The 27,989-nt window shown below is 40.6% G+C and overlaps 1 protein-coding gene across 5 annotated transcripts in view; it reads right to left on the reverse strand.

Annotated features, from left to right (window-relative positions):
* Window positions 1-1,992: 1,992 nt before the first annotated feature.
* The window catches only part of upf2 (UPF2 regulator of nonsense mediated mRNA decay), a 26,515-nt gene continuing 518 nt past the window's right edge, over window positions 1,993-27,989 (reverse strand). The window contains exons 1-21 of one of the 5 annotated variants that reach the window (XM_046039477.1): window positions 27,241-27,337; window positions 25,677-26,042; window positions 24,477-25,256; window positions 24,231-24,391; window positions 23,908-24,099; window positions 23,653-23,802; window positions 23,367-23,470; window positions 23,060-23,145; window positions 22,667-22,775; window positions 22,021-22,134; window positions 20,954-21,070; window positions 20,324-20,713; window positions 18,778-19,053; window positions 17,015-17,198; window positions 13,143-13,297; window positions 11,467-11,571; window positions 11,063-11,161; window positions 10,609-10,782; window positions 8,364-8,505; window positions 7,502-7,622; window positions 1,993-4,469 (exon numbers count right to left, since the gene is read on the reverse strand). In XM_046039477.1, the coding sequence (XP_045895433.1) occupies window positions 4,463-4,469; window positions 7,502-7,622; window positions 8,364-8,505; window positions 10,609-10,782; window positions 11,063-11,161; window positions 11,467-11,571; window positions 13,143-13,297; window positions 17,015-17,198; window positions 18,778-19,053; window positions 20,324-20,713; window positions 20,954-21,070; window positions 22,021-22,134; window positions 22,667-22,775; window positions 23,060-23,145; window positions 23,367-23,470; window positions 23,653-23,802; window positions 23,908-24,099; window positions 24,231-24,391; window positions 24,477-25,256; window positions 25,677-26,042; window positions 27,241-27,272 (3,864 nt within the window). In that variant the 5' untranslated portion in view covers window positions 27,273-27,337 and the 3' untranslated portion in view covers window positions 1,993-4,462. Of the gene's footprint in view, window positions 4,473-7,046; window positions 7,623-8,363; window positions 8,506-10,608; window positions 10,783-11,062; window positions 11,162-11,466; window positions 11,572-13,142; window positions 13,298-17,014; window positions 17,199-18,777; window positions 19,054-20,323; window positions 20,714-20,953; window positions 21,071-22,020; window positions 22,135-22,666; window positions 22,776-23,059; window positions 23,146-23,366; window positions 23,471-23,652; window positions 23,803-23,907; window positions 24,100-24,230; window positions 24,392-24,476; window positions 25,257-25,676; window positions 26,043-27,240; window positions 27,345-27,989 lie in introns of those variants that run through there. The other 4 variants (XM_046039476.1, XM_046039473.1, XM_046039475.1 and 1 more) reach the window with 4 other exon arrangements.

Consider the following 27,989-nt stretch of genomic DNA (forward strand, 5'->3'; position numbering starts at 1 on the left):
ATGGTGAAACAGCTGTCCATCTGTCCAAAGGTAACAAAATTCACCTTCCAGCACCTGTAAGATTCCCTGCTAAATCCTGGAGGGCTGTGCAGGGGGTGATTAAAATGCTCAGAAGATCATTCGTACCCATCTCCCGAGCATCAGTGATATCGGCGAGGTGAGGTGTCTACACAGAGCCCAAAGGATACTAAAGGACAGTACCCACCCAGCCACAGCCTGATCACCCTGCTGCCTTCTGGGAAGAGATACAGAAGTTTCAGCTGCCGCACAACCAGATTGCAGAGTAGCTTTTTCCCCCAAGCTACCAGGCTCTTAAACTCTAATTCATCCTCAGCACTGCTCCACTGATTATAGTTTATTTCTGTTCACCAATTGCGTCTATTTTAATTCATATTGTCTGCTATGTAGCAGAAGGGAGTTCCAAACTCAGTTACACTATATAACCTGTTATACTGTGACAAAACAAATGTACCTACCTACCTAATTCACTGTGTTTATGTGGCCGACTATTTCTTAGCCAGGCCCAGTAACTTCCTGGAGTTTACACTTGGTTGTAGCAGCTTCTAGGCCAAGAAATAGTTCAGCACATAATGACCAGTTTGTACCTATTATGTATTAGCATTACATTTAAGTCCATTTCTGACAGATAAATACCCAAAAGGATTAATGTAATGCCTTTACATGCCTTAACAGTGATGAATGTTCTTAAAGGATAGGTTTATATCTTTTATTGTAGCAGAAACTTTGGACTGCTGCTGTAAGTGTGCAACCCAACAGGTTAAGTTTTTCTCAGCTCCCATTTTCACCATGTAAGTTTTTATAAAAAGTTTTGTTTTTCTGACCTTCGCCAATATTTCACATACAACTACTTCTGTGTTGACCAGCAACACAGAAGCAAACTGTCTGGACTGCAGACGGTTACATAAGACTTCAACACAGAGGCTTTCTTTCCTGAAGAAGTACTGCTTGACGACTGCCATGCTGAGAGAGAGAGTGTGTCTGTGTTTGTGTATGAGGGCGTCTGGGTAATCCTAAGGGATTCTGCTTTACCATTGTTCCTCTAATGTATCGTGGGCCTGTCTTTTAGTGTGAAAATCTAGTTTTAACATTATTTTAGTTTAAATTGTGCTCACATGTTCCCAGGTTATGTATCTGGATAATGACGTCTGATCCACGGGTCGTTGCATTTATACCTGGAATAAAAGTATGTTCTCATTATCTCAAACTGCATCCTGATCGGATCTCAATATGCATATTAGTTAGGCCTGTAGACACGGCGCAAAGGTCAAGGTAAGAAATGGATGAGGTACATTCATTTCTAAATCGCTTTTTGCGAGGAATAACAGAATCATGATAATAATAATAATGAAAATTACATACAGGACTAGTATAATTTAACGTATTTGCACTGGTTGATTTCTGGCTCTCTGGGCAAATCATGAAACTGCTACTACTACTACTTTCAAGTCTGTCTTGAAGTATTCTGGTGGTCGTGTGAGCATTAAAACAGACTTTGCTTGATGTAATAATTTCTCCTTTCCCCCAGAGAAACAAAAAGAGGGACTTTGTACTAAAAAGCCTGCTGAAGCCAATTATTTACTTCACATAAACTTTCAAATACTGTGAATATCCCCAATTCTGTTGAAAGTGCATTAGGAAGGGATTTTTTTTTAATGGGCAGTGTGAACAGGAAGAAGAATGAGAACAAGTTAAATCTGTTTCAATGTTTATATGGACTTGGAAAAATCACTAATGACATCTTCCGTAGCTTCTGGCACAGTGCAATACATCTTTGTAACTTATAATTACATTACTACGGCCGTAGTTTGCAATACTGTCCAGTCGCAGTGTTTAGAGTAGCGACCGGGCAGGAAATGAGGACATACTTATCTTTGCTGCCTTGTAATTAGACCTCGACAAACAGGCGCACCCTCTGAAAACACGCAAATGCCACACAAACGCATGACGACCTCATTTAGAGACAAACAGGCGTTCATCTTCATACATTTATTGTGATAATTCTTGTCTGTCATGAGCCGAGACACAAAGCTTTTTTTTCTTCTTTTGCTTGCAGGAAAAGAACAATACATTTGAATCTAGACACAGACAAACTAAGTCAGAGCCACGCCTGGACGCTTTACTACAACAGAGAATGACAACGAGCTGGTGCAGAACAAGGCCCATGCAGCAGAATACAGAGAATATTTATCCATCTACAAGCTCAACAGATAAAATAATATAGTTACTGTCACCGCTAAGAAAGTCTCTCAGGCACACAGTTATCAATTTGTCCCAAACAAAACAAAAAACAACTGTTACCATGTTACACTTCACAAATCCAAATCAAAGCAAGCTCAGTATTGTCAAAACTTACTCTTAGCTGCTCCTGATTCTAGCATCTAGCCGGATAGAAGTTAGAAAAAACTGAAGGTGTCCACCACTTATCAGGTAACTCGATGCAGTCAGGCCTCTAGATCTTCAAAGAGCTTGAATGACCGAAAAGTGGCACGTTCTCGTGGTGTATTTTGATTCAGACCATGTGTCACTGTTGGGTTTTGGTATGCAGCTGCTGTTTTATTTGCTTATGGAGCGTATAAACAGCGTGTCACTCGTGTTCCACTGCTTGCCTGACATGCCACTCAGATGTACAAGTCTTAGCATAAAGACAAACAGAAAACAACTAGTCTGGCTCTGTCCAAAGGTCACAAAACCCACCTACCAGCTCCTCTAAAGTTCACTAATTAACGCGTTATATCTAGCTTGTTTAAATGACAAAAGTAATTTGTGCTCGACTATTTCTTTTCTGGGAGTAGAACTTCCTGCGGTCGCCACTGCTCACCTGGTATCTTCTCCCGGCCTTAACCGCAAGATATAACATGTTAATTAGTGAGCTTTAGAGGTGCTGGTAGGTGGATTTGAATCTAAGAACAGAGACAGGCTAGCCTTTTTCCCCCTGTTTATAGTATTTGTGCTCAGCTAAGCTAACTGGCGACAGCCTTAAATTCACCGTACAGATACTAGAGTGGTATCAATCTTCTCATCTTACTCTGTATTTTTACGTTCATTGTAAACTACTGTAATTGATGTGAACTACTTGTCTGAAAGACAAAGTTTGACTATTAATGCTAGCTACTTGACAGCATGCCTCATGTCAATATATATATTTTTTTTAATAGACAGTAAAACAGGAGATATTCTGTGTATTAGGCAAACCGTTATCACAACAGTGGCATATACCAATAAGAATGGTTGGCAACGCTTTGTTTTACAAGTTTCATAGTTTGAAATTTGGTAAAAATTATAATGAAAAATTCTTTCAAGAAACTTCCTCTGGAAACCAACAACTGCTCATCAACTCAACACTAGGGCTGCAACTAATGATCGTTTTCATTATCATTTAATCTGCCGACTTGCAGAGCCCAAAGTGATGCCTTCACACTGCTTGTTTTTCTGTTTTTTTTTTAAAACCAAAACAGTCCAAACCCCAGAAGATATTCAACTTAGAACGATATAAAACAAAGAAAAGTAGCTGATGATCACATTGGCGAACCTAACTAGTATGGAATTAAAATGACTTCCAACCATTGATTGATTATTAAAATAGTAACAGATTATTTTTCTGCCAATCAACCAATCCATTCAGCTCTCAGATCTGTTTTCTTTATAATTACACCAAATTACAGATCCATAAATAACGTGTTACTGAATTATACCATATCATACCGTTTATAAGTGCCATAAACCAGCAGAGAGGCAGTGACATACCAAAGCAACACAGCAGTGGCATCCCATCAGCCACTTTTCGATCTTTTGAACTACATGATTCATCTGTGTCATCACGTCCTCCTCTGCATTCCTGGGCGAACAGTTTATGAACAAGTGTTAAAACCCTCGCCATCCCGCCCTTCGCCTCCATCTCAGCGCTGCCCTGACGATAGCGTGGAGTTTAGCAGAAAGCTTGACCGAACACACTTGTTCCCGTTTTTATTTTATTTTATTTGAACAGTCCCAAAAGCAAAAATATAAATATCCAGATCTCTTGCGGTAAATTTTGTCGCACTCGCAGGTTTTTAACTCCTAAATATGAGTCACTTTTTCCTCAGCAGGAGGTGATCCGTTGATCCCGCCTACCCGTCTGGGTGTCTCGCCATCAGTCGGCCGGTCAGATGTTCAGTCGTCTTTGTAGTTCGTTCTCTGGTCCAAAAGAAAGAGTGCGCCATCTGTCTGACCCCTGACCCTCTGACCCCAGCTACTGGTTTTGCCTCTCCTCCTCGGGCCCCTCAGTACGGTAAGAGTGTGTGTTCAGGTCAGGGGTTTGGTCTGTCCCGGCATCAGTGGGCGTCAGGAGGAGTCGTCCCCTGTTTTGACGGGTTCCCCCTCCCCCCCGATCTTGTTTTTCCTCTCTCTCTCTTTCTCTCGATCGATCATTCACTCGCTCGTTCAGCCTGGACCCAGACTCCAATCAGCGTCTCCTGGAGGAGAGAGCAGACATTTACTGCAGAGCTGCTGAGCAACGACAACACCTTTCAGTCCTAAACCCAGTCTGAAAGTTAAAGTTTTTGATTTATCGATGTACATTTTTTAAGCAATAGCCGTTCAATGTATTTAGATTAATTAACTACCTCTCTATGTATTTGTTTTCAACGGTCTGCCATTCCCGTGCTGGATTTAACTGCAGGTAATCCAGTGATGCAGTCAGTTCCTCTGTTTACTGTTCACTATCATATCAGAGCTGGATTAAGTTACTGCTAATGCTAACACAACATTCCCTGCATTTCAGAAGCTTTTTTGGCCTAATAATTCTCTTTAAATCCTGATAGCAATCACTAAATCAAATGCTCTGACACAAAAGCCATTTAATCTGTTTGTGGCTGTCGCAGGACAGTAATGAGCGTACCAAAAATTTGTTTTGGGGGAGTGGCTTTGTAGGGAGGCGTGAAGGGAGAGCGTGGATACTTTTTTTAATCTCCCCGTCTCTCACTAGTTTCTCCAGCATTGCTTAATGTAGTTTTAAATATGGCAGCAAGTTATGGAAGAAGAACGAACAAGCAGCTTTGTTGCGTCCTGCGGCTCTGTGGGAAATCGCTTCCGTGTGCAGCATGAAATCAGATCACAGCTGTAATTATTATTGTATGACTTCTTAAAACTCATTAAAACAACAAGATTTTGTTTGGCTGCCCAAAGAGTTTTTTCTACAGAGGAGGATTAGGGCCACATGTGAAGTTTTTTTTGAGTTCTGAGTTTAAAGTCAGAATTCTGAGATTAAACTGACTTTAATCTCAGAATTGACTTTTTTCTCAGAAGATTTAAACTCAGAATTCTGACGTTAAACTCACACGTGGCCCTAATCCTCTTCCGCAGTTTTCTGTAGTATTAAACCCCAGTTGCTGTTAACACGGTAACCACAAATGTCGCCAAATCGACCAGAATTGAAAAATTAAACCTGCCATAACTGATGTGTTAATGGAGGGGGGAGTTGCAGCATGATGAATGTGAGTCCATATTCTCCCTCTTTTTGCTCTGTTTTTGGTCTCCACCAGAACCTGAGGGACATATCTGCCTCTTTAGCTGCAAAATGCTGCACTATGTTTACCAGCTAGTCTCTTAACTGTGTCTGTCTGCTGTTTGCTGTTGAGCAAACGTGTACAGTGGCTTTTTACATCTTGGGCCGGACAGGTATACGATGAGCTTAAAACTCTCTAATAACTCTCTGTGGGCTTGTCATTACAAGTGATTTCACATAACACATGGTCATTTGATACATAATTATAAATATGTCCATTATATATTTAATGATTACAATGTATTTTATGTTATTACTAGTGTGTTCTGTGCAATTATTACATTTATGGTACCAGGAATCCAAAACTGAGGAAAATCAAAAACTATTTATAGATTTAAAAAAAACAAACATGAATATCCCTTTTGCTTCCTCTCTTCTATGTACACTTTAATCATATATGCGCATTAATTATATATATAAAAAAAAGTGCCACTTTTGTTTAAAAATCTGCCATGATATCAAAAAATTACTATAGTACCAGTAAAAATGTCAGTTTGTTGTCTATTGGAATTGATACCAAACAATTTTAGTTTAACTATACAGCAGCTAATTTAGCTTATTGAATTTATTGTAGATTAAGTCTGATTTCGTTCTGCATGTTTCTTATTATGAAACAAATCCCATGAAAAATCAAGAACCGACAATGTGTCTCTCAATGCTGACTTCCTGTCTATGGTTTTCAGCTCCAAGCTCACTGGTAGATGTAAATCTTTAAAAATACCTCACAAATATAGAGTAAAAAAAGGCTCAGTAATTTCTTTAATAATTTAATTTGTTAGGGACTATTTTCAGCAGCGGATGAATCCACATTTGGTGCTCTATTGAGTATTTGGGGCGGGTGTAGACGGTGTAATGTGGGACTGAGTCAGAATAAACTACAGTGTGTTCATGGTGATGAAGGAACATGTCACCCAGTGCAACAGTGAGGCTCACTGATGGGTTGTTAATAGTTTTTAGACAACAATGGAGCTCTGTGGCTCAGAGGAGGGAGATATATCAGGCCGTGATACACACACACAGGCCTTGTTAGAATATCAGATTGTTGTGTTTTAATACCGTTACTAATCAAAATGTACAGACTGTGACAAATCACATATTCTGCTTCATCCCGAAACTCCCTTTTCCCACCTCTGTTCTCCCTTCACTTTTATTAACTTCCTATATTAAAAAAAAATACTCATTTTAAAAGATTCTTCCCAAAATAAAAGTGTCATATTTCTGGTAAAATATGGACTAACCTGCCACAATATGAAACAATGGGGGCACTAGCAAAGCAAATGCATGTGTTTCAATACAATGGGCCACTGACTGACATACCTGGGGCCGCAAAAGGAATCTATGTGCATTTGTGTTTTAGGTTCTGCCAATAAATGCATTTGTATCCAACCAATGCCTGCCAGAGACCAATTAGACCAGCTTAAACGCCACATATGCATTGTTCACATCCTCTGAAATACAGAAGCAAGAAAGACTCACAAGGTGCTTTTGATGTTAAAAAAGAATAAACTTCAAGTTATCTTTATTTCAAAATATTCCCAGAGCTTTTACAGAAAGATTTATAATCCGACCTGAAATCAGAATCAGTTAAAAGTGCAAATATAAACATGAACTTCTCAACAAAACCTTTGCTCTGCTTTTTCAAACTAACTTGCTGAAGCTTCATCTTTGCTGATGATGTTTAATTAAAGTCCTCGATGGGGCTTGGATACACACATCTGCGCTAGCCTACTCCGTGACATGGCTTCTCTCCTGCTTGTCTTTCCTGTCTTGTCTCTCTTGTCTGTCTCGCTTTTCATGCCTTTCATTTCTTGCCCTTTTCACGCTGTTTAAAGGAGATACCAACCAGGTGGCGTCAGTGCATGTTTTAGAGAACGAGCCCTAATCCTCACAATCGGCATCGTTTGTTTGAGTGTCGGCGCTTCAGTGATCACGGCTCACCTTCCTCCAGTCTTGAAGATGAGGTCGGCGTTGGGAGCGCCTTTCGGGTGCTGGTAGCGAGGCCGGCGCTCCCGGTTGGTGTTGGCCGGAGCCGGACGCTGAGCGAGGGACTGCATCATCTCTGTAACACACACACAAACACACACACACACACACACACAACAGTGTTAATGTTGTCCACAAAACCTATGATGAAAAATTTTATTCATGGCAAAAACAAGACTAGAGCGAAATAATAATGTAAAGAGAAACGAATGAACAAGTTAGCTTTTGACTGTAGGTCCTGATTAGTAGAGTTCTAAAAACAGCCATTGATAAGAAGCATCTTGCATTTCAGTACAATTATCTGTCAGTAATCTCAGTTTATGGAACCAATTAGACAAGAAGTGGCGACAAAACAGCTAAATGTCGACAGGCTACCTTCTAAATATTCCTGTAGATGTTCTCTAACAGAATATTACTGATGTTTTAGTTTCCTTTCTCACATTTGCTGACACTGTAGCGTGCAGTAAGCTACGCTGATTGATATGCGATATGTAAAAAGACCTTTAATACAGTCGCAGGGTTTCCCCCCAGGAAGATGGTTAGCAGAGGGGGTGAGCCCTGCCTGTATTTCAGGTGAGGTTGGGTGCACTATTGACAATTAAGCAACAAGGAAATGCTCAGACTTTGCAGTTTTGCCTTTTAACTTCCTTCTTCCTACAGTTGAGGAAATATCTGAACACTTTTTTAATCTAACAGGAAGGATTGAGCCCCTGCTCATCTTACTGTTACATTAGTCATGATGAGCATGTTGCTATTTGTGTTTTATTATGTGTTTATATGTGTTATCATCACAGAACAGGCGTTCATCGTGCTGTACCCTGGTAGTCCTCCTGCTCTTGTCTCTCATTGATGTCCAGCGTGAGTTTCTTCATCCTCATGCGCTCCTCCTGTTCGGCCTGCTGCTGGTTGAAGTGGTTGGCCGCAAGGTGGGATGACAGCGGCACGTTCAGGATCTTATACTGTTGACCAGAAACACACACAGCGGCATCAGATCAGGGACCGATTACTAATATCACAAGACTGGTAAACTGTGTGGATCAACTGATTTGGATTTTTGAAAGTTGACCTGGGCTTTGATATTAAAACAGAACCAGGCTAGCTCTTTCCCCGTCTTCAGTTTTTATGCTCAGGTAAGCTTACTGCCTGCAAGCTGTGACTTACTTAATGCACAAGCATGACAGTGGCATCGATCTTCTCATCTAACCTTTAAAAATAAATTTCCTACTTCCAAAAATGTTGGGTTTATGGGGGAGCTTTAGAGATAATTTTGTAACCTCTGGTCTGAGCCCACAGAGCAGTTTCCACCCATTTACAGTTCTTGTGCTAAGCAAAGGTAACTGGCTGAAGCTCCATATTTACCATACAGACAGGAGAGTGGTATTAATCTTCTTATCACAGATATTCTATATTGACAAATGCACTGTTTATATAGTAGGTCAATGGTAGTTCTTTGGGACAGAGCAGCAGTTAGCGATATGTTGTGTGTGTGTTTGGTTTGGGTGATAACTCAAATTATTTTCAATTACTTTTGACTTCAAACGTTTATTAAAACAAGATAATCAAGATAAAACGACTATTGTGCCACTTTGTCTTGTGTTATCACCCATCGTAGGATGGATTAAATGCAGAGAACGAATTACCCAATGGGGATCAATAAACAATAACTTTCCATAAATCTCCACTCCTCCCTAAAAAGCCCAACTCGCTCTCAGCCAGGCTGTGGCATGTTTGGTTCAGCTTAAGTGAGCCATTGTTTGTGAAAACTCGGCCAATCCAGCAGCCTCCTGGATTTTACATCTATATCCGTGGTGTTACTGTACCTGTGCTTGGAGCAGCCAAAAAGGATAAGAGAGTCTCATTTTAGCAATCCTTTCTCACATTTTAAAACCCAAAGAAAAACGACCTTACAGGTGCATCTAAAAAAAATGATTATTGTGGAAAAGTTCATTTTCTTTCATAATTTAATTTAAAAAAGTGACACATTAATATATTCTAGATTCATTACACATAAAGTTAAATAATTCAAGCCTTTTTTTGTTTTGTTTTAATCTTGATCATTACGGATCATGGAAATCATAACTCCAGTATCTCAAAACTATTAAGAGTTTTAGAATAATAAATAATAAAACAATAAAATAATCTTCTTCTTAAAAGTCTTAATATTTATTATATTATTTTTCAGTTTATATGTTAAGTCCAAGGATAAATGTATAACGCAGGCAAGAAAGGACACCCACCAAACACACAAACAGGATGCTTTTATTCACTGCTGCAGTAGCCTGGTGAAGCAGAGTGTGTTTACAGAGAGAGAAATGTGATTTCCCATCCACACACCTACAAAGATATTCTGTGTTCTGTCCAACTTCCATATGATTTTATTTATTTTTTTTGCTTGCGTGTATCTGGCAGAGTGAAGCCGTGTGGACTGAACGCTCCATTAAAACCACCGAGCGACTGGCAGGAAAACTGGACACACCCTACAGTACAATAACCAAACCACACATTCCACCGCTGCAGCTTGCCTACGCATGCACGCACGCACGCACGCACGCACGCACGCACGCACGCACGCACGCACGCACGCACGCACGCACGCACGCACGCACGCACGCACGCACGCATGCACGCAGCTCCAAGTCCAGAGTCAATATTATTCAGACTGAGGCGAGTGTGTGAGGCAATTTCATTCAGCGGGACGTTTCTGTACGCGGCAGAGAAAGTGTATCGCTCCTCTCCTCATGTCTGTTTGCTCTCAGATATTCACTGTTTATAAAACCGCACTACAATCCTGTTCCTGTGAGTATTTCTGGACTTTTGAGAGCCACGAACATCTCTGGTGCCCTAGAAACTAAGAGGGTCCTCAAGTAAAATATGTGAGTACTTCTTCCACCACTGATTATAAATGCTTTATTTCAAACAGTGACTTATGTCTGCTGTCACAATAATATTTAACACAGGCAGTGACCTTTTAGTCAGTCCCAAAGCAGGATACACTGTACTGCAATAGTAGGCCTATGTGTGTATATGCGTGTTAATATTGACTACAACAGCCATCCATTTACCTGCTGCTTGTTGCCTTTGCGTGTTAGCATGACGAACTGCATGGTGTCGGAGATTTCCGACTCTGCCTCCCCGATGCACGGCTGTCCGGAGCCTCCCTTCTTCAGCTGACTCTTCAGCTGCAGAGGAATGGCCACGTCCAGCTGGTGCACCTTCACCGTCTCGCCGCTACGCTGCTGCAGGGACAAAAACACACGGGTCAGGTCAAGACTATTCTGGCGGCTATTATGACTCTAGGTTGCTGTGCTTCCCTGTGGAGCTGAAGTGGATAGCTACAAAAAGAGGGATTTTCGTACTAAAAAGACAAAATATACACTAAATTTGAATTCAAATAAGCTTCAGATTACCTGTTTAAACCTGTTTCAGTGTTCAAATGGGCACCTGACTTCTGTTTTAGGACCAACTGTGATGCTAAACTGTTATTTTAGCCGATAAGAGAGTTGCAGGATGTCATACCTGCAGGTTCTCCAGCATCATCTTGTCCAGAGCCTGGATGAAGTCCTCGTCCTCAGCGCAGGCCACATGCTTCAGTCCACCGCCCCGGATGGTAACCTCCTACACACAACCAGCAAATGAACACAAATAAATGTACAAATCTTTTAATTAACACCTCTTTTCTTTAAATCAGCATTTTCTTAAAACTAAAATTAAAATCATCTCACTTTGCTGCAATAACCAAGTTAAGGAGGCAGAGACTGGTTAATGATAGTATGCTGAAAACACTGATCTATAAATGTAAGTGTTGACATTCTCCATCACTCAGGATGTTATGATGATAGTGATTACTGTGCACTGTATTTATGTTTGGGCAGATTTATCACTGAATCTACAGCTCTTCAGATGGACGTGTTCGATCTTACATTGTTCTCCTCGTCGGTCTCGTTCTCTTTATTGGAGTCGGTCAGGTAGTCTGTGTTCTCTTCTTCCTCTTCCTCCCTCTCCTCCTCCTCATTCTCTGACCCTTCCTGTGAAAAACAAAAACAGAGTCATAGCTTGTTAACTGGTGGGGGAATTCAGCCAATAAGATTGATGAGCATATGATTCTGGGTTTAATAACTGTAGGATATTGTAAAACAGCAAGTAGAAATGGGTCGATTGCATCCTTTTCATTTAAACCTTTAATATGAGCAAGTTGTTAGCAATGTAAGTTATCCACTTCTGAAATGAGGAAGATTCCTTCCTGATCACAGATACCTCAGACATGACACAGTTCTGCATGAATACAGGCCTGAACCTGATGTGTCTGTTTATCTTCTCTGGAGTCACAAAGAGCAAACAAAGAGCGCACAAGAGTTTGATTGAACCGAACCAAACAGATTAAGTTTGGGATGAACGTAGGGCTAGGGCCTCATTAAAAAATTCCTTACTGCTTATCCTATCTTAAGTTTCAAAGATAGGAAAATCCTATCTTCCTATCCTCGTGTCCTATCCCATCTCAGACCATCTTAACTTCTAACTAAATCCTAACTAGAGCTGTAAACTGGATTCTTCAATCTGCACTCATCCAGTCATGCCTGTTCTGTGTGGCTTAAATTTAATTTTACAACTGAGTCTGAGGCATTTATCGTGTCGGTGGAGGAGAAGCAGAAACATTAATATATGTTCCTGGGAATTTAAAGCATTATTGTGCAGTTTGAGTATCCTTTCAATCATAATATTTTGTTTCCCCCCCCATCTTCATTGTCGTTGCCATACAGACCTAACAACAGTGGTGCTGCCTTTTTTGGTTATTTTGAAATTAGGACAGGGTCTGTACATTCTTACTTCAGGAATGAAATCCTAAATACCATCCTAAACTGAGATAAGATAGACTTTCTGTAATGAGGCCCCTGGAGACTAGTTGAAACCCTACATAGACTGAACAAACCGCATAGAAAGATTGTTTCCCCAACTTGCACACATTCTTCAGTCTTTGATTAAAGTAAGGAGGGAGCATAAACCTACGACAGACAGCACACTGAATGACCCCACAAATGCCACAAGAACACCAACTGCAGAGATGTTTGTGCTAAAAAAAGGCCCAGGAAAAATGCTCAGGGTTTGGGTGAGATCCTCGACGGAGAGGCGTGTAGGACTGTGGAGCCCACAGAGGGAACTGACGGTAACTTCAGGTAGAGCTGTTTATTTACAGGTATGTCTCTCTCAGGTGGCACAAGGCCGCAAATCAATGATAAGGACTTCAGATTAAACTCTTTATATATCACAGACTATATGCAGACTGTCAACACCAACTGACCCAGACTGGAACAGACCCGGTCCAGCTTGGTCCCATCAGTAGTCCAAAATCATATTCAGAATCGGCTCTAAAATTCATAATGTGTGTCCCGGCCTTTAGTTACTCGCAATGGTCTAAATACATTTTCAGAGGCTTCTCCTCTCGAACAAGAACATCAAAAGTGGACAAAACTATTTATATAAACTTTCTCTGAGTGTGAAGTGATCATGTCACTTCACCGACACAACAGTGACAAACGAGCAAACAAACGAGAATGAACGATGTTTTGTTAGTTAGGTCGCAATCCATAAAATGACTCACATCCTCTTCCTGCTCGTTCATTTCACTCTCGTTGCCCGACTGCTCCTCAGTCTCAGCGCCGCCCTCTTCGTCGTCGTCGCCGTCGTCGTCTTCCTCGTCGAGAACCTCCCCTTCACTCATGGCACTGGAGCGGCCGTCCTTCTCCATGGCGAGACCTTTATGAAAACACACAGTACGACATGTGAACACACAAGACCAGGAAGCTTTTGGGAAAACGTCATCTCTAAGACACATAATGTTCTGCAGAAAACAGTAATCAGATTACACACAGGTGGTTATGAAAGATTATATCATAAATACCTCCGAGACAAGCTTTATAAATAGAGCAAATATTCAGGAGGGAATAACTATTTCATTAGTGTGCTCTTCCGTGTTAATGGTCAACCTGGATGCAACTGAATACGGAGCCTGATTATGCAATTGTGGCGACAGCAAAGAAATGAAGTCAGGCAGGCGGACAGAAGCTGAAGATCAGGTTTTGTGTGACTGGAGGACTGAGGAATGCCTGATCCTGGTTAAAGAATGAAAGGTAAAACAATGGGACCACTGTTTAGCTTCGGGGGCCTCTGTCAGCCTCATCAATCACTTTCTCTCACACGTTCACACACACAAGTAGTGGAAAGTAACAAAGTACATTTACATTTACTTCTACTCCACTTTTCTGATTAAGGTGTTTACATAAAAACACGTGATAAGCTTACAGAATTCAAGGTGTTGTTAAAGATTAAACCAGGGGCTCATAACATTTTTGGCTTGTTCACTTGTTTTGGAACTCCTTGTCACGTTTCAGACGTCTCCGAGTTGTCAACCAAACGTCTCGCAAATTTGTGTTGCAGTTGTTTCTTCTTTTTTCTCTACCATTCATGATCTCATGACGCCTCAAATTGACCATGTGCCCCTTTTGAGGGGACCGACACCTAAGTTGGGAGCCACTGGACTAAACTACCTTACTGTATTTATGTATATTCCCATGTTTTTGGGACAACTAGCAGAGATACACCTTTATTTAAAGAGTAAGATCATTTTCGTTTAACCAGAAACAGTCGCTATATCAGTCTCGTCAAAGCCACCAGACTCCCTTAACATAAACAGTAATTATACCTCTCTGGTCTCCCGCTGCCGAAATTGGTTTGTTTGTGTTATTGTGTGACTTTGGTGTTTTTATCCCTTTAAAAAAATAAAGCCAAACAAAAACAACAAAGTCACACACTAACACAAACAAACTAATCGAACAAGACAGCGGAGGACCAGCAACTCCTGTTTTCTGCAAAGTAAAATTTATGTTTGTATCAATGGAGTCTGGTGGCGTTGACGACAGCGATAGAGAGACAATTTCTGGTTAGGCAAAAAAGATCTTACTCTTTAAAAAAAAAAAAGGTCTCTCTTTGTAGGGATACTTTCCACAAGGTTGTCAAGACACTTGTAATAACAATCTGAGCCTGTCAGTGGCAAAAACAAGCACCTTAATGGACCGACTGCAGCACGCTCGCTTAATACTGGACCAGTTTCAAAAAGACATCAGGAAAAGGGAAAAGAATTATGTGGCTGCAACAGTAATATGCTGCTTACACATTAATGCAACAGTATTAACAATCTATGTCATAATGAGAGTATTATTTTTTTGTTTTTTACATTGTTGTAATTGTAATATTACTTAAGTAAAGGCTTTGAGTACTGTCATGGCCTCCAGTCAGTCACACAGAGTCACTCTCCCAGAGGGTGGGGCTGGTGTTTACATTCTTGTCTGCATATTCCAAGTCAACACCTTGAAACTGTTAAACAAAGCCAGTGTTCCCGTGCTGCTATCAGGCGGAGCTGTCCAGGCTGCAGAGTAAGATACACCTGCAACACATATGTTTCCTTCTTCCTCGGCAAGGTAATTTTCTTTCAAGGAGGTTTTCTGCATTCCTGAAATAATTCACATTACACTCTGCGGCAGCTGTATTAATTACAGGTTGTAACACGGCTAAGCAGTTACTCACCCTATTAAAAGAACAGGTTCACATGTTTTCAAGTCTATTTTAATACAAACTATATGTACACTTAAAGGAGTAACTGCACCTCATCAAAAAGCGCCCCGAGTTATGTTAAAGTCACAACAGTAAACTTAATGGGATTGTATGAATGACTTGAATGAATTTAACAAGAGTCCCTCCTTAATGACTTGTCGTTGCACGCTGACGGATGTAATAAACTAGGCAGTGACATTTATTAAAAGATTTACATCTTCAGCGGGAACCAATGGTCTTGGAGCCATGGATGTATAATGAGACCTGGATAACGCCACTCGTAGTATTACAGCGTAAAATCCCCCTGCAGAACCAAAATGCATGTTCCCCATTGACCACCATTATAAAAGATACGTCTGTAAAACTGTTGACAGTGCACCTTGAACTGCAAACAAGCACTGCACTTTTGATCAACGGAGGTTTTTTTATTTGTAAAACTTTCCTTGAGCTGGGAAAAAAAAATCTGTGATGTCATCAGATTATGGGCCGAGCAGGGCGGGAACTCGCGGGCGGGGCCAGTGGGAGAAACACTGATCTTATTATGCGTCCATGCTTGGAGCTGAGAGCCACAGACAGGAAGTCAGAAAGTATTGACAGATAACACATTGTTGGTTTTCATGGGATTAAAATGTAAATTCACACCAACTTTAGCCTTTAAATAGTTTTTTCACAACGTTTATGGAGTTTTATAGACCCATTCGGACTGGATTTATTTCTCTAGGGGAGGTGATTTTAACATTAGTCAGTCATTTTAATCCTGAATGTGGGTAACATTTTCTCACCCCTGTAATAATTACAGCCACAGTTACCTTGTGGTTTTTGGTATACTTTCTGGTCCACCTGGGATTTAAATCCGGAGTGACATCCTCATATTATAATGGATCTCTGAGGTTTATTTGGCAGGAAGAGTGATTTGTCCTTTTACTTTTATTTTATTTGCTCAATCTGAAAGAGTTTTAAAATATACTGGACCTATGAGCAAAGCTCACATTTTTGAGCATGAGTACTTGTTGTTTTGTCCATTTGTTTTGCTGGTTGTCTGCTTTTAACGTCAGTTGCTCTGTCTCTTCGTGAAGCACTTCGTGACATCTGCTCTTGAAATGTGCTATATTAATAAACTAAATAAATTATTATTATTATCAACTTTGGAAAACAAGTTGAATCATTATACAAGTTGGTACACAAAATAAAAGTATCTGTACCACTGAATAACAGGGAAAACTAGGGCTGCAAGTTAGAATTATTATTTTCATGATCGATTCATCTGATTTTGTCATTAATCGGTCTGTAAAATGTACAAAAATAGTGAAAAATTCCCATCACAAGTTTCCAGAGCCCAAGGTGATGACTGCCATTGCCAATACCCAAATATATTCAGCTCACAACAAATCAGCAAATCCTCAAATTTGAGAAGCTGGAATCTAAGAATGTTTGGCATCTTTGCATAAAAAAAACTTATATGATTAAACGACTATCAAAGTAGCTAAATTTTATTTACCTGTTAGTCGACTAATGAGTTGCATGTGACTCTTTTGGTGGCGACAAACCTATTTTGGTGAACCACCAAAAAGAAACTCGATGCACAGAGACTCATATTAATTAATAATTATAATTCCTGATTTTTTAATGACAGGGCCTTTCGAGTGTTAAGTACGTGTTTCGCTAAACTTCTCTGACAGATAGAGAGTGAGTGATGCAGCACGACCGTCCTCCTACACATCTGGGAATGCTGCTCAGCCGGGACGACAGGGAGCGGCTCAACCAGCGAGACCGGATGCCAAACAATTACTCACATCACTTGCAGTAATAACATGCCAGATATGGACAACTTCCTCCTCCATTCATCTTTAGACACGCTCCTACCTAGTTTGACGAGCACCTCCCTCTCCAGGTCGGTGACCTGTTTGGTGGCCTCCTCCAGGGAGCAGCTGAGCCGCATCTTGGGCCTGAGCAGCTCCAGGGTGTCGCTGATCATGTAATCGATGTCGATGGGGAACGGGTGGTCCTTGGTCCAAACGTCGATGCTCTTTTTCCACCAGATGTACCGCTGCACACACACATCATTTTATTTATTTATTTATTTAACCTTTATTTGACCTCTTGAGATACAGCATCGGTTCTGCGAGAGAGACCTGGAAATACTTTGTTAAAAAGGAGCAGCCGGGTCAAATCTGATAATGAAGGAGGGTGTCAGAAATTGTGACCTTCACTCTGTTGTGCTTCTGTTTACCTGTACCTGGAAATCTTAAAAGAAATAGCTACATCCAGTAATTATCAGGTACTTGGCATTTCTCTCACCTTAATCTATCAGGGGTCAACAGAAGCACATTAGAATACTACTGCACATGGCAACTGAACAAAAATATGCAACATCTAAATACTGTCTGGTACTTTGACGTTCTTTCACCCAGTTTAAAGACTCAATAATGTTAATAGCAACAACCACTTACAAAATATACAGAATATGGTACATCACAAGCACCGACTTGTAGTCCTACTACTACTACTTGTACTCTAAAGCTTGGATGCTAAAGAGTCTTAAAGGGCCTCTACTCACGAGGTAGTGGAAAACGGTACTATAAACTAAAAATGCTGTTCCAGAAATAAAATAAAGTTTTTGGGGCGAGGGTTGTAGAACAAAGTTGACCCAACTGCTCGCAACACACTCAGAATGCCCTCCCACCAATTTGGAACCACAGCGCTATATATAATGCCCTCGTAAAAATCCCACAATGGGACAAAATAGTTAGCATGTACACTACTGTGAGCGATGACGCAAAAAGCTGGCGATTAACACGTTTCTGAAATCTCAGTTTACGGCTCACTACAGAGTAAACTTCTGAGTGTCTGTTATTCAGGGAGTAGTGAGTAAAGTACTGAGCTGTGGCTCAGTAGGTAGAGCGGATTGCCCTTTAATCGGACGAGGCGGTGGTTCAATCCCCAGCTCCTCCAGGACATGTCGAAGTGTCCTTGGGCAACCCCAAATTGTTCTACCAGTGTATGAATGTGAGTAAAGGGTGAATGCGATGTAGTGTAGCTTTGAGTGGTCAAAAAGACTAGAAAGGCGCTAAACAAATACGGAGCATTTGAGTGCACGAATGATATCATTTCAAGTGAAAATACTATTCAATATTCACACTATTCAACCATTCTTCAAAGATCCTCCCCCAGCATGCACAACAACACAGAGACAATGGTTGGTTCACCCTCAAATAAAATAGTTGTGGCTAGCTTTTCCTTTCCTAATTCCTGTAATTTGGAGTGCACTGGTTTCTTATATTAATCTAGCCTGGCTCGTAGCTGGTAACATATATAGACACATCTCTACAGTTCGTTTAAGAGCCGTGCCAGCTGGAGAAAAGTAACGCTAACGTAGTAAAAGACGTAATTAGCAGTCTGAACTGCTTTGCTGATGAAGGATGGTAGAGAGACCTTGTGTGTGGTTTACCGATGCCTGGTAGTGACACGTTACTAGCCGGTTTTTTAAGACAAGACGATTGTGGCGTAATGTATAAAAAATTTTATAATACATGACTATTCGAAATTCACAACCCCATACCTAGTTAAAATGAAAGAGACATTGAGAACTAAAAAGACAGCGACCAGAGGAGCATAAGAAGACGTGCCTGGAAGTAGATTAGGAAGCAGTCCAGCTTCCTCTTGCTGGAGCCCCGGTCAAAGTACTGGCCGCAGGTATCGAGCAAGGTGCAGACCAGGCGGATGCGGAACAGGTGCTCCGGAGGGTCCAACGAGCTGGGGCTGCCGTCTGGATTGATCCCGAAGGAGATGAAGGAGAAGAGGGTGCGGAAAATGACAGCCGACTCCACCATGCGGTAGTTGTAGAGCTCGCCCAGAAACTTGGCGCTGCTGACACGCCGCTGGTTGAATTTCGGTTGGTTGACCTGCAAATGGACATAAATGGAACAAGTATTCAGATCCTTTGATCAAGTAAAAGCAGCCATTTAACACTATAAAATTCTCCTTTACAAGTCTTCTTGCAGCAGAATGGCACGCTTACTGATGCATAAACATGTTAGAAGCTTTTGAATGTTGTAGTTGGTGTAGCTACTTTAAACTACTTAATATCCTGTCAGGTCATTTAATCAGGACCAATTTCAATGAGCAATTTCAAGGTGCCTAGAACCGCTTTTCTTAGTGTAAAATTAGTACAGTGTTCTTAATGAGGGTCTGAGGTAAAGTGAGTGCAAGTGATCAACAGCGAGCAGAACGTATTGGTTCTTTCAGACTTTTATGATCATAAACTATCTCTTTGTGTTTTGTGCTGTTGGTCGGACAAAACAAGACATTCAAGCACAACTTTAGGAAACAATGACCGACATTTTTAGCTATTTTCTGACATTTTGTACACTAAACTTTTAATCATTTGTTCAAGAAAATAATCCCCAGATTAATCACGGATGAAAATAATCATTATTTCTGGATAACTGCTGGTATACAATATAGGATGTAATTATATCTACAGTTCATCTGAAAACTGCTTGTTAGTGTATTATAAAGATCAGCGTGTTCAATTCACTTGATCCATTTACAGGGAGAACTGAGTTTGTAAACAGAAGCCACATGGGCTCATAGAACAAGTTGACGAATCAAAACTGATGTCAGACTCTGTATTTGATTATGTTATTTGCACTATTTTTGATCTAGATGAACATGACCAGCCAGCCGTACACTCTCAAAACAGATATCTGCCTATTCAGCTGTTTCTTTGTGATTATTTGACTCCACTCGAAGACAAAGTTAAAGAAATTCTGGTCAAGTTTTTATGTCGTACTGTCTACATATCTGAAAGCTTTTCCACAACAGTAAGAATGATTTCCAACGTGTGCTGGTCATTAAATTTGCCTCTCTGTTGTCAGAGCCTGAGATTCAACCACGTGAAGTGGTTGAATCTCAGGCTTAGAAGTGTTGAGCTCAGAATGGAGCCAGACGACATTCTCACACGTCCTGTGTTCTTCAAACAATGACAGTCACAGAAAATCTTAAAGATTAGCACCTGGTGTTTGTCATCCTGTGATCTCACTGTACATTACCTCACCACTCTTGACTTCACCTCATCAACAGTTTTTTATATATGGTCACTAAATGTAGTATTACACATATATGCACATATTTTCAGTCATGCTCTTTTTCTTTTTTCCCCCCTCTCCTTACCTCCATGCCCAGCCGGATGTCCTCCAGCACTCCGTCCACCACATGGATGCCCACGTCCTCCTGGTAGGCCACCAGGCCGGCCAGCAGGTTGGCCACACAGTGGATGCTGTTGTACTTGACGTTCCAGATGTTGACCATGCAGCAGATCAGGTAGCTCTTGACCTCGGGGTCCTGCCAGGGCAGCTTGCGCATCTGCCTCAGCACCTTCTCAGTGGTGACCTTGGACAGGTCTTTGTAGAGCAGCTTACGGATGTACTCCTGCAGCGGCGGCCTTTTCTTCTTCACCGTCTTCTCCACAGGTGGGGGGTTGCAGTAGTAGTAGGCGTTCTCCACCATCGTCACGTAGCGGGCGTCCAGGTGCTGTGCCTGCTTTTTACGCATCATTTGCTCCTGGAACCGGAAAGGAATTGACCAAAATATCAGCTGTTTACATTAAGACTATGACTTAAAACAAACATGTTAATGTAAAAATAATAGCTACTCCAACAGACTAGGTCCAACTTAGTCCGATCATCATAGTTCCCCGCCATCACGGTCCAACATTTTCTCAAATCAGCTCTCTTTCTTTCTTCTACGTTTTTTTATCTTCCGCTTTAACGTTACTGATCTACGGTGATGATGTGTACTAACCAGCAAGACGCTGGTACGCAGGTGAGAGTCGGGGGATCTGAAGAGGAAGCGGCCGCACGTCTCCAGCAGTGTACAGGCCATCTCTATATGATGATGGGTGAAATCAGACAGCAGCATCTGTTGGGCCACAAACACATTCAATTCAAATCAAACAACATTGCCAAAGCTACAAATAACTTACAAAAGAACAATAAATTTCATACATTTATTTAAATAAACTAAATAAAATTGTAAAAGTGTGTGTTTGTGTGTGTTAAAAAGTAAAATAATAATAAAAAAATTTAAATAAATAAATAAATAAAAATAAAGTAAAAATAACAAAAAAACAAACAAAAAACAAGCGTGTGTGTGTTGTGAATTCAATTCATATGGTTCATCAAATAAATAAAATAAATAAAAGCGTAAAAGTGTGTGTGTGTGTATTAGTAGACAAAAACTAAATAAATTTAAAAAAAAACAACTAAAAAAATAAGTATCAAATGTGACATTTAAAAAAAAAACAAATAACCTTCCCGTCCCCAGCACAAGTCCTTTAACTATTAATAACACAAAGAGAATGGAGGTGTTTGGGACTATATGCAACCTGAGAGGGAGACTGCAGATTGAAGTACTTCCACCTTCTCAGACAGTTTTTAAAATAAAAATTAAAAAAAATAAAAATAAAGTAATTTGATTTACAGTTCTTCTAAAAATAAATAAATAATAAAACAAAGCAGTAAAGTCAGTGTTCTTTGTTGTAAAGATACAAATACAACATTATCTATTATAAAGTTTCAGGTCTCTATCAAGGAAAGGTACTTTGATTTTAAGTAGGGTAAGTTTACGTCGCATTTTTTTGTGTTATCCTACTGTTATAGTACGTTACTGAAAGTTGTAAGACAACATAAACTAGAAGCTTCTTTTTGCAGTCAAAGGAAGAGCCCTGGGATTCAGTTACAGGTTAGTGTGTGTTATGTTATCAGGAAACCAAACACACACAAACTTTCATCCTGTTAAACATACTATCTCAGGCTGATCAGCTCGGAGGTAACAAAGCCTCAGATCTCACAAAGCGATTGTTCACCCACCTTGAGACAATGAAGCGTGTCCGTCTTTGAGAACATCTTGAACTTGGCCAGTTCACCGATAAATCTGACTGTTTTATTTTTTGTCTCAATGTTGATCTGGTCCTTCTTCCGAATCTAAAGCCCAAACAGTAGTACAACAGAATTATTAGAATAATTAAGAAAGGATTTTCTTAGTGGTTTCTTAGGTAGTGATGGCTCAGTGGATAAGACACATGCCTCTGGTGTGAGACGCCAATGTGTTCCTGAGCGAGACACTTAACCCATAGTTGCTCCAGAGGCGTACGACCTCTGACATAAATAGCAATTCGCAAGTCGCTCTGGATAAAAGCGTCAGCTAAATGTATGTCATGTAATTATGGTATTGTCATAGAAGAAATAGAGTCCTGCTAGTTTGCTTCTGCAGACTTTATGAACACCTACGTTCAAAGGAAAAAACATTTAGAAAAACAAACAAATATAGAAACTAAATAAAGAACAAGAACCATCACAGGCATAAGTGTTGCGTGCCTGTTTATGACAGCACATCCTGCTGATGCATTTGATTTTAAATATCAGTGTTTTTTGTGTTTGTTGTTTATTGAAACTGGTTTTATCCAGTCACAATAAAACTCAGTATATTATTCACAACGCAGCACAGAGGACCTACATGGAACCTGAAGTCTCCCTTCAGCATGGAGCAGAGGTCCTCAGCCACGTCTGACATGCAGGGATGAAGAGTCGCCACCAGCCGAGAGTAGAAGGGCAGAAGATCCAACCTGCAAGAAGAGAAAGAGTCAGTTCTCTGCTGCTCTTCAGACCATACAGTATGATCATGGCACCCCCTATTGGTGTTTGAAGGTATAGGACAAGGCTGGCGGTATTATATCTTTCTTGTAGTCAATAAATCACATTAAAGGACCAAAACCAACAGCGAGCGTATCTACTAACAAGTATTGTGTGTATCAACGCAAACTGTGTCTCTGTTTACATCAACAGAACAAGGTTATCTCCTTACCAATGATCAGCAAGTTAAGTCATATTGTTTGCATATTTGTTTTACCTCTGCCTGGGGACGGTGAAGAGGGCTCGGACAAGCTTCCTCCTGTTAGATTTGGTGTTCATGTTCATGCAGAAATCCATGGCAGCCTGCAAGAGTCAACACACTGCTCATGAATTTGAAGATACTTCCTTCATAACTCGTCAGCAACCTGTCATTCCTCATTTGTAACACTGTGTTAGGTCAGGTGGAAACATTTCATAATATCATGTTGTTTATATCAAGTCAGCCCAACACTAAGCAAGGCATTTATTCTCACAAACAAAAAGGACACCATGTTAAACTGTGGTTTGTGTTTGTTTCTTATAACCTTGTCTATGAGGTCTCTGTTGACACAGTTGGGGAGCTGCTGGATGAAGGCGTCCACGATTAGCTTCAGGTGGGACCCTGTGTTGGCCTCTTCATCCTCTTGTTCTACACATACAAAAATAACAGTTTATAAGAATCAACTTAACATAATATTCACACTGCGAAAACGATCCATAACCAGGTACCTATATAATCATCAGCTGACACACCATGAAGTAAAAATGAGTGTTTATACAGACCTGTAAAATTACCATCACATTGAAGTACAGAGGTCCTTTTCTGTTTACCTTGCTCATCCAACAATTTTTTGGCCAGTTCTTCATTTTCTGCCTCGTCCGGTCCCTCCAGTTCTAGAGGTTCATCTGTGATGTCCAGAGCCTCCAGATCCAGCTCCAGCTCCTCTGTGGTGCTGGCTGCGTCCTTTCCCTCTCTGCCATCTGAACCGACAGCAACAGCAGCACAAGTTACTACAAAACTCTGTGTGAAAAATGAGTAGCAAAATAAAAATGAATCTTTTCATCTGTCTGTAAATATAAATATACCTTTGGCATCGTCCTTGTCTTTGCCCTGGCCGCTCTTCTCGTTGTCCTTGAAGAGGATGGCAGGCACGAAGGCCTTTAGGTCCACCAAGTTCTCATAGAAGTTACGAGCGTCTTCGTCTTCCCAGATTCCTCCCTCCAGGTCATACTCTCCAGGCTTACCAGGGGTGAAAATGTCAATGCCGGGACCGTGCTCTGGGAGAACAGAGAGAATGTATATAATGTTATACCAAAAAAAAGATGCAGGAGATTTGACTTAATTTAAAGTAAAGACATGTTTCTTCCTTATTATTTAGCTGTAAGTCTGGGAAAGAAAGCGCACACACCCTCCTGCACAGTCTTGTCCTGAGGCAGCTCTGGCATGTTTTCATCGAGCAGATCAGCCAAGGACTGAGTGTTGGCCAGCAGCTTCTGGTACGAAGTGGCAAACTCTTCATACTGCTTGTGTCTGTCCTCACTCAGCTCCCCCTTGGAATGTAGGATACGCCTGAAGAGAAGACAATGCTAAGACGTCTTTATCATATAGTCAACAACAAAAAGTGACCAAGGAGCAACTGTGGTCCGGTACTCACCTGTTCTGCCTTTCAGTGTTCTGCAGCTCCCGATGGTCCTTCTTCAGGTGTTTGGTGAGTGATGTGAAGTACTCCCGTAGAAGGTTCTGGAAGGGCTGCTGTTTCTCTGTGCTGATGATCTCACTCGGAGGGAAGTTCAAGCCGAACTTTTCAGCAGCCAGTTTCACCTTGCGCGGCATCAGACCGGCAATGTCATCGCCACAGTGCTTACAGAAGCTGATTACCACCGACACATGAGTGTGCGTCTCCCGGTCCGTCCCAATAATGTTCTTCAGCTGCTCGTAAATTAGCGAAAGGCCCTCTTTGTCTGTGAAGAGGCCAACGATGGTTAGCTCGGCAATAAAGCGCAGGTCTGTGCGCAGCTTGCTCACATTGGGCGCCTTGTCCTCCTTCCTCGCTTCAAAGTGCTTCTTCCACGCCTGTAACAGTAACGGAGCAAACTCAGCGTACCGTTGGTGGAAGAGGGAGCACAGGTGGACGGCGCAGCCTACATCAGAGATCTTCAGCTTGGCCTCCACGACAGAGCTCACAGCCTCGCCGATGTACTTGCTGAGGTTCAGGGAGCCAAAGTCATTGGAGAGCGAGTCCCGCTGCTGTTCAGTAAGTGTACGTAACTTCTTGACAAAGGCAGTGTTCTTCTTAAGGCTGGAGTCCAGTCGGCTGAAGAAGACCTCTTCGGGACGACCCTCTTGGGCGTTCTGGTTCTTGCTGCGGAGTTCCTTCCTGCAGTGATGGCGCTCCCAGGCCTCCTGGTGCAGCTGATGCCCCTCCTCCTTCTCCCTGCAGAGATGAGGTAAAATGGAGAACTATACATGATAAAAGCAAGACCACACTAACAGAGGGGGAACTTACATTCTTGAGGGTCATATGTCATAGCCAGGCATGCCACATATGGTTACCTTCAGAATACGACTAGTCATAAATCCTATCAATTCCTTACATTTTTTAAGTTCTAGGAATGTTTTATGATAAATAAAATATTTTATGCTATTTAAATGGATTTTTGTATTTATGGTGAAGGAATCTATGGACGTTTATCCACAGATATTGATCATGCTGTATGTGTGTCATGTCTGAGTTATGACTCTGTGAAGAAGGAGTATTATCTATGATGCAAATTGCATCAATCGGGCGCTAACGGATATCTGCATGAAATTTGGCTTTACAAAGATATGACAAACAGAGTTCCCCATCACTTACTTCAGGAGAGCGGCCTCCTCATCACGTTGTCGTTTGGCCTCCTCCTCCTGAAGCTTCCTCTCCTCCTCCTCCTGTTTCTTCTCCTCCTCCTCTTTCTTCTTCTGTTCCTCCTCTGCTTTCTGTTTTTCCTCCTCTTTCTTTCTTCGCTCCTTTTCCTCTTTCTTCTTCTTTTCCTCCTCCAGGCGCTTTCTCTTCTCCTCCTTTCCACTGTCTTTTTTACCACTCATTTTGGCTTCGTCTTTTGTTTTGTCTCGAGCAGAAGCCGGTTTTCTCTCCCCATCTCTGTCCTTCTCTTTTTCCTTGTTACTAGGGGGGCAAACGTCTTTCTCATCCATGTTTACTAAGCGCTTGCGTTCAGCAGGCATACTGAGGAAAGATAGAAAGTTAAGGACATGAATAAATATTCTGTCAATTTTAACCCTCTTTTGTGATCCAAATAAAACTAGTGACCGGAATATCTTCTTATTGAATTAAAATATACAATGTGATGCATATGTTACATTATCAGTTACTTTGTTGTATAATGATGTCTATTTCCCCCCAATATTGTATATTTTCCTACAAAATAACTCAATCTTTTTGCAACGTTAATCAATCAAAATGAATTACAGGCTACCTGGATGAGGAAATACCTAAGCAACTTGAGGAATGGGGTATATTTTTTAAATATAAATGCATGCTTTCTATTCTATTTGGCTCCTGAATCAAAGTTTAAGAAACCAGAAGGTTAATTGTGGTTTTAAATTTTTCTTTAGGATATAAAATAACAAAACACTTGATTACTCACAAATCTGAGGAAGAACATTCAAATCTATTACGATAAAATCTTTTTTCAGTCACTTTTCCTCAACAAAATAAATATATTAATAAAAAAATTAAGTGCTGATTCGTTCTTCATTCAAATCAATTATGAATGGGTTAATGAATTTTGTTTATTTTTTCCTCGTCAATCACTTTGCAATCTCTTTCTCGCAAATTTAGCCAGTTTTCTATAACTAAACTTTATTAATATTATTTGGTTGTAATTTCTCGATGGCTCATTTGTCAGAATCGGGATAATAAAACGAGAGGCTCGTTAAAAACAACATTCATCTCAAGAGATAAATTGCGTCAGATATTAGCTGCATGTTTACAGAAAAAGTGGACAGTAAACAACGTAATTCTCTGTATTTGACACCCACGCAGCAGCCCCGTTCGTTAGCCACTTAGCCCAGCTGCTCTGCCTCGGTTAGCCTGGTAACGTTAGCTCTCTTTGATGTTAGTGGTATGGCTGATGAGTTAGTTTGGGAAAAGAAAGTCTATTTTACGGGTATTATAAAGTTGGTGTTATGTTTTAAATGTGTTTACAAATTCATAACAAGTTAGCATTGGCACAGCTAACGCCTTTAGCTAGGCCACTTGAATGGGCGCATTGAAACCAACGTAAACAAACGTTTTAACAGTGTTTAACTGAAAGTTAGAGTACATCAAGTCGTGATGGCACAATCTTATATTAATATACACCATAAATCCCTGCAAAGCATTTCTAATATTCGTGTAAATGTTGTAAAATGAAACGCTTTACCTGCCAGTTGTAGCAAAACAAACATCGGTCATTAGCGTTGGTTTCCGTGTGAACTGCGAAAGGACCCTCACATGTTGGTTCCACAAATTATGCCTGACTGAAAATACCACTATTAAGTTGCATTATGTTATGTATTTGACATATATTAACGTGATTTTAGTATATAGCTCAATAGTATTGCAGTATTAACTAATACACAAATCATTTTATATACTGGTACTTTAAGATTGTGTCACATCGACAGGCATTTCTTACGGCGGCTCCTCATGTAACAGTTGTCTGCGAGGCCGAGAAGACGGCGGCTGAAGTTTTTTTTAGTTGCATTAATCGATTTATTTTGACCACTTGGGGGCAACAAGTTCGCTTTTTTACTCCCAGTCCATCCCCGAGCAATTATTGTGTGACAGTTTAACATTAGTATAACAAAATTAGGGGCAATTTCTCTGTATTGTGAGCACTTTTACTTTTGAATCTATAATTATATTTTGCTGTTATATACTATAATGTAATTTTACAAAGCAGAACCTGTAGTGGAGTGTTATTAATATTGCAGTATTGCTCTTTTTACAGAAGTAAAGAAGTGAATACTTCCTCCACCGCTGACTGTATGTACAGTTATAAGATAAGATAGACTGTAAATCATTACAGCCATGTTTACTTTTTAACTCAAAAAGTTTTGTATTTTGAACTCAACTGTATGAGTTTTTAAAAGTTAAACATTGTGTTGCCTATTTGAGGCTTTTTTTTTT

This window comes from Micropterus dolomieu, linkage group LG23 (assembly GCF_021292245.1).
Source record: "Micropterus dolomieu isolate WLL.071019.BEF.003 ecotype Adirondacks linkage group LG23, ASM2129224v1, whole genome shotgun sequence".
NCBI classification, from domain to species: domain Eukaryota; kingdom Metazoa; phylum Chordata; class Actinopteri; order Centrarchiformes; family Centrarchidae; genus Micropterus; species Micropterus dolomieu.